The sequence below is a fragment of the Dipteris shenzhenensis genome, chromosome 11, assembly GCF_047967505.1.
Source record: "Dipteris shenzhenensis isolate YYH24624 ecotype China chromosome 11, Dip_SZ_1.0, whole genome shotgun sequence".
NCBI classification, from domain to species: domain Eukaryota; kingdom Viridiplantae; phylum Streptophyta; class Polypodiopsida; order Gleicheniales; family Dipteridaceae; genus Dipteris; species Dipteris shenzhenensis.
The window spans coordinates 46,818,757-46,838,623 of NC_141606.1; the positions used below are offsets into that span (position 1 = coordinate 46,818,757).

The window sequence follows — 19,867 nt, forward strand, 5'->3', positions numbered from 1 at the left end:
TATATTAATTGTCATTCAACTCTATTAAAAGAATATGAAATATTCATTTAAAAGAAACTGTAAGAATAAGTAATAAAAATTAAGACATTGATTTATTTCTATTGAAAGAATAAACTCAAATTGAAAATCATTCATTCACATTCTATTGAAAGAATATAAAATATTCATTCAAAAGAAAGTGTAAGAATGAGACAACACTTGTAATAACTTTTAAAACTTTTAATTCGTACACTTTAAAACTCTTTGTATTCTTTCACATTCTATTGAAAGAATATTAAATATTCATTCAAAGAAAGTGTGAGAATACAAATAAAAAATAAAATCATATTTCTCACAAGAGATCTAGGAAACTCAATGAGGAGATCCTAGAACTCCCACATACAAAAATTAAGAGATCTAAGGAACTCAACAAAGAGATCCTAGAACTTCCACAAATAAATTTCATAATTTCATAGACACAGAAACAAGCCCATTTCTCACAAGAGATCTAAGGAACTCAACAAGGAGATCCTATAACTCCCACGTACAAAAATCTCATCACAAGAGATCTAAGGAACTCACCAAGGAGATCCTAGAACTCCCATGTACAAAAATCTATCCACATGAGATCTAAGAAACTTAACAAGGAAATCCTAGAACTCCCACAAACAAATTTCATAGACACAAAAACAAGCACATTTCTCAAAGAGATCTAAGGAACTCAACAAAGAAATCCTCAAACTCCCACAAATAAATTTATCTCACAAGAGATCTAAGGAACTCAACAAGGAGATCCTAGAACTCACATAAACATATCTAAAACATTTTTATCACAAGAGATCGAAGGAACTCAATAAAGAGAACTTAGAACTCCCACAAATAAAAGAACAAACACCAAAACCAAAAACCTCACAAGAGATCTCAGGAACTCAAAATGAGATCCTAAAGCTCCATAACAAAAAATCCATCTTATTTCGGACCTTTGAGATTGCTTTCACAACCTTGAGGACCTTTCTTCTTTTCTTGTTTGATCTCTTATGCTCGGTTGGGGAACCAAGCGTGAGATAAGAGATATTGGCAAACAGTGAGCTTATATGTAGAAACGCAGTAACATATTCGTCCTAATAAAGGTTTATTCGTACGAATAAAATTTATTCGTACGAGTATGTGGGGATGACGTGTCGATTTATCTAAAAACGTGACGTGTCACGCTTTTTTAACCAATTTTTTCTTCCATTCGAATCATTTGAGCGATTTTCTCGAATTTTTCGAATCACGAATTCAAAATTTTCTACTTAGAATACATCTATGGATTCAATTCACATACCCACTACCATCCCCTTATGGATAATGTCACCAAAATCTTACGCGAACGGCCACTAGGAAACAATGACCTTGCAGATGGCCTCATAAAACATATGATAATAAAACTATCTGAAGAAGAGGAGAGGATAGATGACTCCTTGAGTCACACAACAGCACAAGAAATTCTAAACAAGTACACCAATGGCATTCCCGTGTTTTGCATCACAATGCTACATTTTGCGTTTAATGTCGAACTCGAGGACCTCAAAGAGGTAGACAAGCGAACGGCCGATAACATATTGCAGTAATATAAGGATGCATACGATTTGAAGCAAGGTGAATGGCTAGTAACGATCGAAAAGGTCACATACAAAGTGGATCCAAAGTTTGCAGAAAAGCAATACGGCACCTCCGCAAACATCTTCCCAGCACTAAAAAAGACGTCCACACAAGGTCAAATTCTATTAAAATACATTCCATCTTCCTTATTTCCCATTTCAACAATCACGTCGACTATCTCTCATACTTTTTGCCCTCTATTTGCACAGTTAAAACGGATGCAGATACCGACAACTCATGCGACGTGCGCTTTTGGGTAATAAATTTCATTGATTGCATCACTTGTCTATAGAATGGAAAGCAATACATTGGCCAAACTACAAATTTTGAGAAACGTCTCAAACGACACAAGACTAACCCACCGACTAAAATGGCCGATGATGTCCGCAGGAACATTTTGTTTGAAGAATACTTCAAAGCAGACATATTAGCGTCAACTCCGAATAAAAAGGATGCAATTTCCTTAGAACATAGATACATTGTAGAGCTGGATACTACATTGGCTTCAAAAGGATACTACATTGGCTTCAAAAGGATATAACAATTTAAAAGGAAACCCTCCAAGCGCAAGAAAATATTATTACTTGAAGGGCAACACTTGATTTTCTCTAAAATTTAGTTTCACTTTGCATTTACTGACGCATATCTAGTTTGCTGGAGACCCCTTGTTTCATCACCACATGTTTGTGGGCTTCCGTGCTCTAAATCTGGACACGTGAGGATTTGACAAATTTAACTTGTTCACGTGTACAATCGAAGAGACAAATTTTTAGGCGATATCCTCGCGCACTTGTATACAAGAGTACGAGAGAGAGAGCGTCAGGAAATCTTGAGCGAGAGCGAGAGTGAGTGAGAGAGAGAGACAAAGGAGCCAGCCTCGCACTTAGTAAAAGCGAACGCGCGCGAGAGAGCTCTGGAAATAACCAGTTGATCTTACAAACCAGCTCCACTCAGCTCATATTCCCAGTTCATCTCAAGAACCAGCACGACTCAGCTCAGACTAAGAAAAGAAACAGAGAGCCCTCTGAGGATCCATCATGGCCATTATGCCCATGCAAACTCGGGGAACGTCTCTCTTCTTCCCCACAGCCAGTTATTTTCTTCATCCCTTGAGGACCACCACTTTCTCAGCCCGCACCCAATTCCATAGACACTGCATTCTGCAGTTTGGAAGGACCAAACCTCTTCGACGACCTCGTGCCATCACTTGTGACCTTGACGTCGAGAGCTCGGTATCGGAAACCAACTCTCAAACTGTAAGCTGCACAAGAACTCAAAGTTTTCGTACTACTTATTCTGATACAAAGTGTGGACGATTAGGTCTTGGGCGACCAGATAGTTTTCTTTGTGTTCTTCACTTCGTTGTAGTTTTCCTTCCACACCCAGCTTTAGCCTCTTCTTAGATTACCATTGCTTCATTTAACATATCTGCAATACAGTTATGCCCTGGGAGATACTTCTACCTACTTTGCAAACCCCGTAATTGGATGTGGCTCAAGTAAGCAATCCAGTGAATGACTCTGGGCCTTGAGATCATGAGTAAGCCCCTCTGAAAAAGGCGAGAAGGTGTGGAGCAACCAAGTCAAGCACTACGACTTTGCATTCTATTCTTTTGTTTGAGGAATGCTCTTGCTGTGAACATGAATCTCACAGATTACTTTTGGGGTACGCATCTAAATCCACAAGACGAGGCTGAACAAAGGACATTATTACTGGACTTAGGTTTACGTTTGAGACATTGACTTGCTGAATCCTAAGATTAGAGAAGAGGTTTTGCCTTAAAATGGAAGGTTGAGATCAAGCAGGACTGGCAACTCCGAGGTGAAAAGAGATACATCTTGCAAATGTGTTTAAGTGTACCATTGTCCAATCATAGACATGGCTGCAAACCTTTCCTAAGGTGGCAGCCCTAGTAGACCTCGTATTAAGCCTTGGATCTGCAAAGTCCATTATCTGAAGATGTTGCGATCGCTGTTGGCTCTTCCAAAGAAAGAAACAAGATCTATGCAGCCAGGCATATGAAGTTTCATGATCTTCATCTTAAAGGACTCGGCAATTTCTGACTGTCCTGGAAAAAGCACTAGGGTTCTAGAAGCTAATATAACGTCTATTGAGCAGACAAGATCAGAACCACATCACTAACGACAGATTCTACAACAGACCATAATAGTTTCTTTGCATTGTGTTTGCTGTGGTCCTTGGCATAAGTGGAAGTGACTTGGCCTTATTGACTGTAGTATTAATATAAAAAGGAAAACTCTTGCGGACTTGAGCTACTTTGTGCAAAATAAATAAGGCACTCTATGTATGATAGCATCAAAGGGTTCACTAGCTTCATGCATGGACAGCCTCAACCTGGCTCCATTGGAGTTGAAATATGTTTGCAGTCCTGGATGTATTTGGACTGTTTGAGCACAATGCCTTCATCTGATTGCATAAACTGAATGCCCAAGTAATAGTGTAACAGCCCCAGATTAGACATCTCAAATGAAGAAATGCTTTTTGTCCTTCTTGACATAAAGGATACTCTCAGTTGGGCTATTCTATAGAACTTGATGGATCAAATATATATGAATTTTCTCATACAAAGCCCGTGGGGCTTGTTTCAGCAAATAAAGTGCCTTATGCAGCTTACATAATTTGTTGTCCTGGCCAGGCATATGGAAACCAACAAGCTGACTGATATACATTTCTGCCTGCAAGTCCCCATTGAGAAAGTCTGTTTTGATATCCAACTGATGTACTTTTCACCCAAAATGAGCAGTCAATGAACAACACTGCTGATGGTGGTTATATTGGAAGTGGGGCGAAGGTTTCATGATTGGCAACCAACCTTGGCTTGTACACGTCAATGGTGCCATCAGATTTTCTTTTGATTTCGTACACCCACTTTGTCGCAGTAGCTTTCTTCCCTATGGGTGAATCCACGAGTTCTCATGTATTGTGCAATTATGGCTTTATGGCCCTCATCCAATGCTCACATCTTTGAGCATCCTCACAACTGTTTGGTTCATCTGTATCATGAACTCATTCAAGCTGAATCAGCAAATTTTGCTCCATTTGTTCCTCTTGAACCAGCTCTTGTCTTACAAGAGAGAGGGGCTGATGTCCTATAGAGTTTGTAACAGCCATCATGGGACGGTTCTAGCTTCTTGTGATGCAGCTCTCTCCTCTCTGACAACCTCTTGCACATTCTCGTGTGATAGGATAATCCTGGATGCGATTGGGGGCATCCAAAGGTTGCTGTGCATCAGCATGTGCAGACTGGATATTCTGATTTTCCTGCTGGCTGCTTTGAAGGACCTTCAATTGTAAGTGCAAAAGATACCCTTCAAACACATCCTGAGTACTTGTATGCGGCTTTCTATCAAACTCAGTCATGGGCTGATCAGAGTTTTCTGCAAAAAATCATTTCTACTGAAAAAAATCCAGGATGGTAAGCTGTGCTCTCATTGCTGTAGCCAACAAAAATGCAATTAATGACCTTATCATCTAGCTTGCTTCTCAACTAACTAGGCATACGTACATAGGATATGCAGCCAAATACCATCAAGTAATCCACCTTTGGTTTTCTCTTACATCAAACCTCAAAGGGAGTTGCAATTTTCAAGGCCTTTGTTGAGCATGTATTCAAAATTTGTGCTGCACACATTATTCCCTCCACCCAAAATTTGCATGGTAACTTTTTCTTTTGATCATGCATTTAGTCATTTACATCAGAGATTTATTTTTGATCATGCAAGCACGCTTGAGTAGAGGGTATGCTTCATTGGCCAGACTAGAGAGGCAGTGCTTCCGCTCGCATTTTCAGGATCCACGCACCAAGGGGTTGCTTTTTGACTCCTTGGTTTGCCCAGCGAGGATGTACGGGAGTCCTTGTTGGGGGCCAGACTTGTCGGATACAGAGTGGGCCCGTGTGGAGTGGCTACAGGTTCTCATGTTATCACGGATGATTCGTGGTAAGTCATCCGTTCCTCACCATATCATTCAGGCTGAGTTTGGGTCACCCCCTTTACAGCTAGATGTTGCATTTCAGGTCATCATGTATCTGTACCGAGTTAGGGAATATGGGGATTATACCTCGGGGCGTAGCAGGCTACCATGGATAGCTCTATCCTCTTCTATGTCACTTGTAGCAAGAGGAGACCAGAGGTACTGGTATGCTCGTAAAGAGAGATGGTTTGAGCGATTGGGGCTCCACATGGATAAACTACCTCCCTTCTAGTACAGCATGGATGCTCCGTTTTCTCCCCTCTTATCACACGAGGTTAACTAAGTTATCCGTGAGGATCTACTACAGCTACACACATTTCGGACCTGGTTGGGACTAGTGAAGCTTAGCTTCTACAGAGATCACTTCTTACATATCACAGCGGAGGGTTTCATTGATCTACGAGGATACACGCAGATTCACCTACCCTACTCGCTGAGGATCTCTCTTGGGCAGTTTCGGGTCTCTTCACATAGACTTCGCATCGAGAGCGGCAGAGCAGAGCGACTACCCAGGGAGAGGCGTATATGCACACTGTGTGACATGCAGGAGGTTGAGACAGAGGAGCATTTCATCTTCAGGTGTCCTGTGTACTATGAGATCCGAGGGCGTTTCCACTGCCTCTTTAGGGATAGTTATGGGATTTTGGCCTGCTTCCTCTCCTACCCAGACTAGCGGTGTTTGGCAGGTTTTATTCATGAGGCACTTAGACACCGTGAGAGGATACTCCAAGCATGGAGACAAGAGCAGATTTCTTCCTCGGCTGATCCCTCTCAGAGCTCTATCACGGAGTTCTTTTAGCTAGATCACATGGATCCCCACGAGACGAGGCCTCGACATGACCGTGACCCGGACCCTGTGACGCGACAGCTCAGACAGAGGGTCGACACACAAATCACACTTGGGGACATCCCCTCCTTGTTTAGAGTCGGATCCCAACCGACGGGGGGTCACAGTAGCCCTTGTCAGACGCAGAGCTACGACCAGGAGATGTGTCAGGACCGCACCTCTGAGTGACCGACAGCACTCTATTGTCGACTTCATGCTTCCACTATCTCATCCATCCTGATATTGCTGTTGCCGATGATGATGATGATATTGATGACGACGCTGAGATTGATATATCGTTGACCATTGACATGACTATGTTGTACTTAGGACTTAGTATTGCCATTTTGCATTTTTGCGTTTTGCATTGGTATGGACGCTCGTTTTAGTAGCTTCACTACCACAGCTTGTTGTATAAGGATTTTCAGTCTCATAGACCCATCGGTCTTCTGAAGACTTAAATAAACTTTCTTTCTTTCTCAACAACACCAAATGTATGGGATTGTACATATTCCTTGTAACATGCGGGACTTGCTGTGCAAAAATAGATAAATTTAAATGGAGAACTCAAGCATGAAAGGCACCATAGATCTTTCTAGCTATTGCACAGTGCTTACTTATGATGCTGACGAAAATGCCCTCACTACTCTCTGTACATGAGTGCCAAATGGCATACAAAAATGAGCTGAAAAACTCCCCTATCTGCGACTGTGGGAGAAACGAGCTCTGGTGCTGAAAGAAGACTGGAACCACCTCAAATCGCTGCTATCTATATCACACCCTTGTTGCATGGATGTGGACATGCTGCACAGGGTATATGGTGGCTCGAATTGCTGCTGTCCAGATCGTGCCCTTGCTGTGTGGATATGCTACCTTGGTTGCATGGCATATGGAGGTTGATCGCGGGTGGTAGGGGGCTGGTACTGTGTGACTAGATGGGTGGAGCAGTAGGTAAGAAGTCCTAAAACTGAATACAGCAGATAGCCCCTTAAATAGGGCTTGAAATGGCTGATTGGTCAACCTGTTTAGGCTAGTTGGTTTGACTTACTAGTTGATTGACCGAATTGGGTATTTTGACCCGACTTATTGGCCTGCAAATAGGCTGCTTGGATACCCCCAAATGATGTGCACTTTTGTGCTGTGGCTGGCCCCAAAAATGGTTGTAAATGTTGCGTATGAATGCTGTGAGATGTAACTGTGTAGCCATGTGTCACTGCCACCTGCGTCGGGCATTGGCGATGTGACATGCCCTTGTACTGATCGTGTTGGTAGGTGGATACCTTGCATCCTTTTGCCTTGGTGACCCGAACTGTTCTGTTGTGGCTTGTGTCTTTGGGGATTTGGATGGACCCACGTAGCTCGTGCCTGACACAATGGGGTCACGGGCGTACGACGAAATATCTTAGGTCTAAGTAAAACTCTCAAATGGATGCCAAGGCAACTGCCACTTTCTTCTAAACTGAGGAAAGGGGATCATAGTGGAGGGAACCACACGACTATCCTCACTGTCTGCCGAGGAATCGTCAACCTTTGTACTGTTGACAGCTACACCCGCTACTTCTTGTGTGAGGGTACTTCCTCCTTACTAGGCCTGAAACTAGTCTAGTAGACTCTGCAATGCCCCTCTTGCTGAGCTTTAAGCCCAATGGCATTGGAAACTGGGGTCACTAGTCCTGAAAACTCCTGACTTGTGAGTCATGCCGATAGAAATTGATGCGGCCAATTGAGCTCCACAGACGGAAACCCATAAGAATTGGATGTGGCTGATGAAGTCTCCTGATGGGTAGAACCCATCACAACTGGCTGCTGCAACTGGGGTGTCCCCTTGGGAGGAAGCCCCAAGAGAACTAACTATGGGAATTGGACGCCCCCTTAAGTGATGGACCCAAGAGGCTCATCTACTGCAAATGTTGATGGGACTGAAGTGTCTCCAAGGGTTAATGCCGGTGAAAACTGTGTGGTTCCTTGAAGAAACTGATCCAGCTGACTAACCTTTGCTGACTATGCTGGAATGGCTCCAGGGAGGGAAGACCCTTGAGAGTTGGCTGTGGAACTGGCTGCATAATCTCATGGTGGACAACCTTGAGGCACTCCATGCAGGTACTGCGAAACTGAAGGGTCGCTGGGGCTGGTAGGCCCCAGAGAAGCAGAGGCTGAACTGACTGTGATGCTATGATTGTTAGAAATGAAATCCCTCAGAGGGTATCCCGCAGTGGAAGACTGATAGAGCAGTTCACCTCCTGGTCATAGGTCCAATTGATGCTGCTCTGCTGCTCCTTCATGCTCTATGAAGTGCTGCTCTAGGTGATGATTATGGAGGCCCCAAGTGCCCGCTTTTATAGGGCTCTAGGCCCCCCCAGGTAGGGGGGAATTGGCTGACCCAATCAGGTCCCCTCACCCAACTTTACTGATGTATAACAGCTCCCCCTTGGGGGCACATATATTGAGGTTTGGCTGGCCCTGCCTGGCCACGTGGCAGGCTGCCATTGGCCCTAGGAAGGCCTGCCCAAAACCTACCTCTCCTTGGTCTTTTTCCAAGTCCAAATGGCCTCTGCTGCAATCTGAGGCGCCACCCTGCACCTGTTTGGACCTTTGCCAGGCCCCGTAACAGCTCCTTACTCAGCCTGCAGGTGTCCGTACAGTCTGTACCCTTTACTGATGTCATCTGCCACCAGCTCCGTACTGTTCCTTGCTGAATACACTGCGCAATCATGCTGCCTCCAACTGCATGCAGCCACGTTGGCAACTCTGTACCAGTCCTGCACACCATGGTGGCCTCCAAGTGCCAGGTACTTTGATCTTTGTGCTGCCTACATGGCACCCTGTTTGCTGTCCATGTGGCAGCCCCAAATTTCTATCTTTTATCCTATGGTCCACACCCCCTCCCCCCCCCCCCCCCCCGATGCACTCCTCATTTGGGGGCTCAGAGGTGGGGAGGTGACCAACCTAATCCAACAGTGATGGCAATTGTCAAACAATAGTCCATGGACCTGTGCTTTGAGATGGAAGACCCCTGAGCGGATGAACTTCGACAACACTCGATCTGGATCTGGAGCTGTTTGGAAAGGGATTGATTTGGTCAAGGACACAATCCTACTAGCTGAATGCTTGGATGGGTGCATGATGTAAGACTGGTAGACCCATCAGCTGTTGCGACATTAACTGCCAGGGGAAAAACATCCCTCCCTTACTTTGCTGCAAGGTATAAATGCACATGGGTGAAGACGGGAGCCAACCCGATGTGCGATAAAGGAAGGGAGGGAGAGGCTGATGCAGTATGGTACTACCACTAGTCTGGGGTAGATGCAAAATACAAATTTAGAGGATATTTAGACCATGCTCCCCCCTTCGCTTGCTGCATCCCTAGTCTGGGGTAGGAACAAAATACAAATTTAGAGGATATCCTGACCATGCTCCCCCTTCGCCTGCTACATCCCCATTACTGTATCTGCTGTAGATTGCTGAAATAGGAATGGAACCACCTTAAACTGCTGCTATCCAGATCACGCCCTTGCTGCATGGATATGCTGCTCTGCTTGCAGGGTATGTGGAAGCTCGAACTGCTGCTGTCTAGATCCTGCCCTTGCTTGGTGGATATGCTGCCCTGGTTGTAGGGTATATGGAGGCTGACCGTGGCTGGGAGGGGCTGATACTGTGCGACTGGATGGGCGGAGTACCAGGTAAGAAGGCCCAAAACTTAATGCTGCAAATGGAGGCTGGGTGCCTCTTTTGAAATGGCTGCCTGGTCAACCTGTTTGACATAAGTAGGCCAGTTTGTTTGACCGACCAATTGAATGGCCTGGTTAGTGACAAGTATTGACCTGACTTGGTCAGCCCTATGGACGGGGCCTAGGCGACCCAGCTGGCCTGCGAACAGGCTCCTTGGATAGCCCCACATGATGTGCATGTTGGAATATGAAGCCAAAGTGAGTCTAAAATGAGTGTTCTAGGTGGTCTAGGTGTGGTTTTATAGTCTAGTGAGTCCTAGACATGCCACATGTCATATTGGGAGATATCCCATAGACATTGTGACTTTCTAGAGTCTAGTGGCACACACTATAGTGTTGTACTTGTCTATTGTCTATTACATTAGTCAACATCAAGCTCTTTGGTATCATGTGAGTACTTGTCCATTGCTTTCGTTTTCTTTCCATTTCATTTCCATTATGCTTGTTATCTTTCCTTTCCATTCCTAGTGTTAGCTTGCTTCTCTCCCTACCACTATGATCTTTCAGTGCACTTTTGTGCCATGGCTGGCCCCAAAAATGGGTGTAAATGCTGTGAGATGCTGACTGTGCAGCCATATGTCATTGCCACCTGTGTCGGGCATTGGTGCACGTGTCTCTCATTCAAGAAATCTTTAAAGGCATTTGACATATTCTCCCTCGCTTTATCTGTTCTCAAAGTCTACACTTCGCACCCAACTCATTCCTAGCCATAGCCACAAATCGCTTGAAGCACAGAAAGACAAAAACTTTTTCTGTCAGAAAGACATCAACATTTTTTGCTAAGGGATATACCCATGACAATGTGGAAATATTATCAATGAATGTGACAAAATACAAATGCTGTCCTCATTTGACAACACACATCAATATGTATGAGCCGCAATTTCCTTTCAGCTCTGATAGATCCATCTCTAGGAAAGGCACATTTCTGTGCATCTTTCCCAACTTGCATCCTTTGTCAGAATTTGAAGTGCTGAAGTATGCACCTATGCACAACGGATAACAAACACAACTCTTTCCATACACAACAGCAAAATTGAACCCACAAATGGTAAATGAGATAGAGGAATAGAGCAGAAAAGGTAATTGCAAAATATACTTAGAAAGTATGCTTTTGTGTGCCTTGAAAGGGCTTCAGTGGGATGCACGTTCCATATTGTAGGGTTTGTCCATCTTCTGTCGTCTCTCATCATCCAGGAGGGTGGCGATCGTCTCCAAAGAAGGCATATTCTGTACCATCCCATGTCTCTGCAATAACTGTAAACTGCCATGTCTCTGTCATGCCATAATTCTGTAATTGTTACTGCAGATGCATTTGACATGCTGCTGTCATGTTTGTCCACCTGGTATAAAACCTGATTTAAAGTGCCTGTAGTGACTGTGGTAGTCCTTTTTGCTATCCTTGACATTGCAATTACCATCTTCATAAATGATAGCAAAGCCTCTTTTCCCAAAAGAGGACAATGACAGCAAATTCTTCATAATCCTTGGCACATAAAGGACATCTGGAAGGCATATATCTGTCGCATCAATTGATGACAGCAATCCTCCCAACTTCCTTCTCACAGGGTATGAAGAATTGTTTGCACAAGACACTCTTTTGCCAACTAGAGCAGGCTGTAAATTATCCAACAAATTTTTATGGGAAGTGATATGCTTAGAATGCCCACTATCAAGGTATGAGACTGCAGCTGAAGCATCACTCACACCGAGATACGAACTGCTCCAAATTACCAAGAGATACACTTGAGTGCTTCCACATTCTTATTCCTATGCTGGAATGCAAATTCAATCTCGGTTTTGGTGGTGAAACGAAGAAATATGCAAGAATAAACGTGTTAGAAGTAATGCCAGCTAGGTGTTGTCAAGGAAAGCTGTACATGACCTCCACATGACATATTAGCATGACGCTTAGTATAGAAGTATCCCTATTCACCCCGCAAAGTCACCCAATATCCATGAACTCCAATGTTTTTAAGGTAGGATACTCTTCTTGAAGACTCTAAAATTCTAGAAGGTTCTAAGATGTATAACATATTTCTAGGAGATTCTGAGGGCATGTACCCCAAATTTTACTACTGACTTGGCCTGTGGCCAAAGGGGTATGAATACCAAGAGATACACTTGAGTGCTTCCACTATAGTATTCCTATACTAGAATGCAAGTTCATTCTCACGTTTTCTCTTCCTTTTTGTATCACAGATTTTTGTTTGTGTATCTTCCATCCTAGACATTCTCATTTTGACAAATGCCATGTGGCTGAAGGTGAAAAGGCCAGAATTATTTCGGCAGTGCCAATGAATTTTCTTAACTAGTATTTTTACTTAACAAGGACCTTCTTTCTATGTATGGAATGCCTGCATGTGTATAAGCAGGTATCGCATAACCTAACAGAGGGGATCCAGCTGTGGCAATTCCAAGGTTCATTAAGATGCATGCTTATCTTTTCTTACAAGCAATAACTATGTGAAGAAAGATTTTGACTCTGTTGAATATACTTATGGTTGACGTATAGCTAACACTGTACATCATCATATAGCTAACACTATAACATATGCTTCTCTTTAAAGGAAAAAATTGTAGATGAAGGAGAACCTGCAGCATTTGTACCTAGTGAAACAAGCAGCAGTAGTGGTGGAACCAATGAAGAGGTTGTGAGCTTCATGGAAGGTCCTACTAAGACCGCCAACAGGATCATTGCTTTTACTTCTGCTGTGGCTGCAATCAGCTTGTTTGTGGTCACACGAGGAGGGTTTTCTGGTACTACTCTTGGTGAGCTTGCAGCAAGTGCTATTCCATATGAACAGGTAATATGGTTTCTAAGTGTTTTGCTTGGACTGATGCCCTAATGCATGCCTTTTTTGGCTGCATACCTGTTGTATGTTTAAACTGGGCTGTGATTGCAGGCCCTTTCCAATGGCAGGCCAACAGTCGTTGAATTTTATGCAGACTGGTGTGAGGTTTGCCGAGAAATGGCTCCGGATGTTTATAAAGTAGAGCAGCAATACAAGTATGCTCCTATGCCACTCTGATATTGTCTTTGCAAACTGCTTTCTTCCATAAGGCTTCAATTGAGAGGATTGAAGTAGTTTTGGCCCAATAACAATTGTGTTTTTTTGGGGTGATATGAGTGGCATGTATTCTTATGTCTGGATTGAAATGCTCTTTCTGTGGTTTTTCTTTTTTTTTGGTCTTCTGGCGTTTGATCTGTATGTGTTCAAGGTTTTTATGTGTGTTTTCAACATTTCACACACGTGACCATTTGTTCCATGTTTTTGTGTTTCTGGTTTTTTGACTTCTAAGGCTTGGATTATGATCCTGTGCCCTTAAATTTTCCTCTTGCTAGCTGCCTATTCCTTGACCTCTCTCGCTTTGTAGAGCCTTTGTCTTGGATAAATATGGTCAATGCCCAACTAGTTAGCCCCAAATAAGGAGTGCATTGGGGCTTGACATCTGTAGCAATATGGTGAACACTGCACCGTATGGGCACATGGAAAGGGTAAGAGGGGAATTCCATGTGGGCAGCAAATAGGATGCCACATGGGTAGCACTCTAGGATCCTTTTTAGGGTTGTTTATAGGCAGCCACATGGGCTGCACAGGCCAGCACAGTTGGCAGGCTGTGTGCCCAGATCTAGGGCTGGTTGCAGGTCTGAAACAGGCCATCAAGGCGCTGGTGTAGGGCAGAAGGGCTGGGAAAGGCACCAGCAGAAATGCCAGCAAGAAGGGATATGCATAGGCCTGCAGGTGGTAGGAATATGTGTGTTAAGGACGTTGTAATAAAGCTTCATAATGGCCGAGCGAAAGATCATGAGGGTTTATGCAGTGAATTTATTATATGGGATTAATATCCTGACACCGATCCTAGCAAAGCTCTTTAATGAAGATGTTTGCCTTCTCTTTCCACGTACCTGGACCCTTAACCCTTAACCCCATTTCACTTATCAACAAGGTAGGGGATCCCATGAGCCCGGAGAATTACAGGACCATCATGATTGGACATGTCATGTCCAAGATCTATGCATCAGTACATTATTTTGCAGAGATCTATGCATCAGTTCTTGACACCACAATCAGCTGTTTCGTAAGGATGCAAGGGCTTACACCAAGCGTAAGGCCGGTTGCCGGTGCTCTATAAGCAGTCACCCGAGTGCACTCATTGACAGTTGGTAGTGGACACTCGGAGCTCTGGTGTCTCTGTGTAAAAGACTATGTCTCGACCTGTATATGACTCCGAGAAATTCCCTGGTTCTGACCATAAGGTACCCAAAAGATACACGATAGGGTCTTGGTATTTCGAGTCTCAGATTTCCCCCCCCCCCTAGGTGGAGGGAGGGGCTGCTACTCTACGGTGTCTTGTGAGGAGTCGCCCACCTCTTACGACCTCCCACGTCCCCTCCTTGCAAGCCAAATTCCATTGCTACATCAAAGTATGCCTCACCAGTAAGGGTTGTCAAATCCTCATCCATGGAGATCGAGGGGTGGTCCTATAGGACCGATCTACGATGCAATGCCACTAGTCGAGCCTGAGCATCATCAAATCGTATGAGGGGCTGCTCTCGATTGGAGTCTCCCCACTCGCCAGGCCCTCTCAATTGCGAGCTTTGCGATCCTTAGGGTGGTAGCCACAAAAGTGGTCACATCGTCCATTGGTGTAGCAGTGCGAGGGATCCCACGAACTCTGATGTTGAGATCCTTACGGGCCCTCTGTTGTTGCTCCATGAGAGAGGTCGAGATGGTTGCCTTTGTAGGTTCCATTTGGCCACTCCACCCATTTGGATCTCCTCGGTTATAGATTGCATGCTAGCAATCTGTGCACCCTGGTGTACTCCTTGGGGCTGTATGTAAGGCTGTGACCTTGTGGAGCCACGAAATGTCCTATCTGAGCCCTTGGATGAGCCCAGCTTGCTCTTGTATACACCGAGAGAGAGAGAGAGAGAGAGAGAGAGAGAGATGCCAATGCCAAACCTTTATTCTAAGCTTGACCATGTCTATTGTCTTGAAACTTAGCATGTATGTTTATGCATGTCTATAAAAGTGAAAATATCCTCGTTTATGCATCGTCCTTTTTGCACAAACTATTGACATGAATCAGAATGCAATATCCTATATGCCATGCATGATAAGAATGTTGGGAGTTTATGGTATGGAAGTTTATGTGAGTTAGATTTTGGTGAATACAGAGCAACAAATGCTAGCTATATGTTTGCGGCATGATATGTACAAAAACATACGCTGCCATTCATTCTTATTTTGATGATGTCATTGGGTAAACAATGCAGAAATCTTGTGAACTTTGTAATGCTGAATGTTGACAATAGCAAATGGGAGGAGGAGTTTGATGAATTTGGCGTGGAAGGAATTCCACATTTTGCATTTCTAGACAAACGTGGAAATGAAGAAGGTAATATAGTTGGAAAACTTCCAAAGAAGTATTTAGAAGATAATGTGGCTGCCCTTGCTAAAGGGGAGGAAAAGATACCGCACACACGATTGGTTGGCCAGTTTTCAAGTGCTGATTCACGCCAAGCACCTCCTGTTGTGGAACCGAGAAGTCATGGTACGTGAACAATATTTGTTGGTGAGACCTGAAACTAGCCATCCTCCAGCCTTATCGTATAATGGCTTCTCTATAGGTATTGGTTTGCATATGTAATATATTGAGCATCAAGAAGCATGTCTCCATTGTTTGGCCTAGATTTGCAGGTTATTATGAGCTCTTTTTTTATTATTCTAAATGGCTTGTAGATTAGTACAAAAAGTTCTATTGCAAATCAAGCCTTCTTGGGTGGGCTACTTCATTTTTTCTTGAAGTTATGATGTATTGTCATATTAAAGGGGATAGAATCTTCTCATGTGTTTTAAGATTGATATTATGAACACATATTGGAGCTCATGGTGTGGTTCTTGTTTAAATCATGAGGATATGGTACTCCTTGATGATAGCTAACACATGAACGACTCAAAGGTATCTTTTACTATATAAAGTTTGTATTTTAATAAGGCTTCCCTTTGTGATGAACGCCACTTACCCCGCGATGTAGTTCATTCATCAAAAAGCTCAAAGTGCTCGTGGGCGTGTAACTGGATGTAGTAAATCATTGATGTTACTATGATTGATATATTTATGGTGCAAGATCTCCTTGTGGCTGTTTTTGGCAATTGCTTTTGCATATTCTGGATAAGATTATCATTTGGTTACTCCAAAACTTGCTCGATGAATATTGTTTAGTAATGTACATTAAGGATTCCCACAAATCCTAGAAACCAAAATGAAACCCTTTGTTGGTTCATAATCACTTTGAAACATGCAACCAATTTAAGTGGGTGGTGGGACACTACAAGTTCAAGTGGAGCTTGATGAACAAATGATTGGGTCGTTGTAGGCCCAAATTGGCTCGTGGAGCTTGTCAAAGAAATGATCCGGTTGGTGTAGGTCTAGAGTGGGTCGTTGAGAGGGAGCCTTGGGGTAGAAGGAGTAACACACGATCATGGGCATTGCCACGTGGGCAATTGCATGGCTTCTATTTTTTCTAGAGAAAAGTAATTTCTATTAATGCTTGAAATACCAAGTACACAAATCAACAATCTATGTGGTGTTGATCATAGAAGAAATAAAGGAAGACAAATAAGCTATTAACCAGCTCGGTTTAAGAGAACCCAGCTCACTACCCAAGGAATCTTTGAAACAAGGACAATAACCTAGGTTGGGAGCTACACATCCAATGAATACCTCAATTTGTGAATACATATAATACACATGCAAGTCAAGCCTTGTAAAAATGTGCTTGCCTCTTTGTGGTCATTCATATCCTTACATCTCGCGCTTTTGTATGGCATGTAGGGTGTAGATAATGTCTTGAAAAATGGCAATGATGATGACTCTTGGGGGACCTAGTGGCCTCCCATCACCAAGGTGCAACAAGTCGCTGAGATGCTGAAAGGAGTGATGGTGCAGACCGTCTCCCAAATGCCATCATAAAGGGAAGAAACAGGTCATTGTCGGGATGGGTACCTCAATTCGGAAGACCCTCTTTCCTTGGATCTTGTAAGATGAGGTGACCATGTCAATGGAGAAGATTTGACCCCCCCAACCGGTGGCTTCTGGTCTTGTATTTGTGCTAAGTGTTGCAAGAAGCGTTGAGAGTGCATGCTTTGGTCTGGTCTATCACTACCACAAACATTAATTGCCTTGGATTTGGCTGGAAATGTGCCATGATTATTTCAAGGCCGGCTATTGTGATTGTGCTTTGCGAGGTCAAGGAAAGCTTATGCCTATACAACAGCTAAGTGCCCATCTTATCAAGTCCTTGATTGTAGAGAACCTCTTTGTGTCTATTTTGAGGGGTCTGATGTCCTAGTATCATTAAGACAAAGAAATCCAATGCTTGGAGTTTGTAATTTGCGTTTACTTACAGAAAATGAAATTGTACAGAGCGCATGTTCAATGACTGTACGATGATGAGTGTCCAAGCACATCTCTATAGGTGTGGCACATCAAACTCCCAAGTTGTGGAAGTAAGGAGTCTATTCATCTCAGTCGCCACAGTTGGATCCACATGAAAATACCTACTATTCAGTGGATTTAAAAGATAAAGGATTGCTTTAGCACCTACCCTTGAAAGTGTCATGTATCATACTGTGGTCAACTAGTAGGGTCCAAACACTATTTTTAGCATTAGCCCTTGAGCATGGTGTACTATCCTTCTTGATGCTAGTTGGACCAGGTATCGTGTTTGAGTGATGATATAGTTGATGTTGCTTCCAATTTATATTTCTTTGGTGATAGGAAGTATTGTAGTCCATCATTGCTAAGTATGAGCTTTGTATAAATGTCTTGTGTGTTGGCGTGTGTGTTCCTATGTTGTGATTTGAAAATGTATCCACATAGTTGGGAGTGAATCATACTTTGTTTTAGCTTTGAATTATTCATCGGCTCCATTCACAAGACCATCCATTGTATTGTAATTCTTGCATACAATTCAACCACCATGCCATATTTTAATTTTCTCTCTCTATGGAGTCCACCAGTTTTGCTAGGATAATTTAAAATGTTCATGTAATGTGGCAATTGTGTTGCCTCTTGTCCATAACATGAAAAATGTAAGTCTTACCTTTGTATGCTGAGATGTAGCCTCATTTTGTGCAAACACCAATTAATTTGTACAGAACAAGTGGAACAATGTTAAGTCTAGTAGTGAATTATAATAGCATATAAAATTGATTACGCCAATGTCTTGTTATATATTGAATTAGATTAAGATGTTGGTAAATAGCAAATCATCTCGGTCATGAGAATTATGAGTTGGTAGCATTTGATTTGTTCTTTCTAAAAGCTTTGCTTCGGTGGATTTTGTTGTTGGAAAACCCACTTGTCATGTACAACAGACAATTGGTGTAAGTCCCCGATTATATTATGACATCCAAGCCTCCAAATGGAATGTTATGGACAAGTTTAATAGCATGCAATCATCTATTGACCACATTAAGTATTATTTTCCCAATGAGCAAAATCTTGTCTAAGATAACAATATGAACAAATATGTATTGTCTTGCAAGCTTGTGAGTTGCTACTATTAATTCATGCAATATTCTTGCAATTTTTTGATATGGAATGGAGGGTTGTCCCATTGATATTGTCTGCATCCTTTCTTGTGTATGCCATTTTCAAGTTTTTTATTTGCGAACGAGATGAGGAAACTCTTAAAGGACGATAAAGTATTATTAAAGCAAGTCAAAGATTTGTATTTCACAATTGAATCTCAAAGTCATACAAGTGAGCATGAACATGCTCTACTATGGATTGAAGGAGCTACTTTCTTTAGTGTGTAAACAAATCAAGCAATAACAAGTTTCGTTGACCATAGGCCTGCAGGTTCGAACCTGCTGGCTGCTCCCATTGCCCGCCATTGCCACCCCGCCTCTAGCCTCCCCTCTGCCTCCTCGTTGCCTCACCCCCGCCCCCGTCTCGTTGTCATTCTGTCTCGCCTCCCCTCCACCTAGGCTGTCGCTCCGCCCTCGCCTAGGCCGCCGCTTCGCCCTGTTGCCTCTGCGCCCTCCTCCCAATGCCTCCCCCGCCTTGCCATCTCCCCCTGCCTGCGCCTCCCCTTCCGTCTTCCGCTCCACCTCCTCGCTCGCCTCCTCCTTCTCTCCCCCACCTTTTCACCGCCCTACCGTAAAAGTTTGCAAGTAACAAATCCTTGGCCAAGAACATGTAGAATATCCAAGCCTAACGTAAGAAATATGCATACGAACACAAGAAATTCTCCAATTTTAAAGAATGGGATTTTGTGCACTTACCTCACAAGCTCACATCTCTCTCTTTCAAGAATAACAAGCGAAAAATCCGTGGCAAGAACAGGTAGGATGCCAGAGTAAACATGCATATGAATATAAGCAAAATTTTCAATTTTAAAGAACATGATTCGGTTCACTTACTTCTCAAGCGCACATCTCTCTCTTTCAAGGTTAACAACAAGACAATGCTAGCCCACAAATAGTTGGGGAAGATTACGGCTCCTGCGAGCTTCCCCTCCCCCTCCGTACCTCTACCTCCCCCTAGCCCCTCCTTGCCTCGCCCTCTCCCGCCCCTACCCCTCCGCCCTCACCTCCCCTCACCTGCCGCTGCCACCGCGCCCTCCCTCGCCACACCCGCCCCACCCCCGCCTCACCCCTGCCCTCCGTCCTCACCCCCCTCG

General features: G+C 43.5%; 1 protein-coding gene across 1 annotated transcript; it reads left to right on the plus strand.

Annotated features, from left to right (window-relative positions):
* Positions 1-2,285: 2,285 nt before the first annotated feature.
* HCF164 (Thioredoxin superfamily protein) lies at positions 2,286-15,900 on the plus strand. Its single transcript, XM_087381467.1, has 4 exons — positions 2,286-2,879; positions 12,741-12,977; positions 13,077-13,180; positions 15,452-15,900. The coding sequence occupies exons 1-4, from the start codon at positions 2,661-2,663 to the stop codon at positions 15,735-15,737; spliced, it is 846 nt and encodes a 281-aa protein (XP_087237593.1). The 5' UTR covers positions 2,286-2,660; the 3' UTR covers positions 15,738-15,900.
* The last annotated feature ends 3,967 nt before the right edge of the window (positions 15,901-19,867 follow it).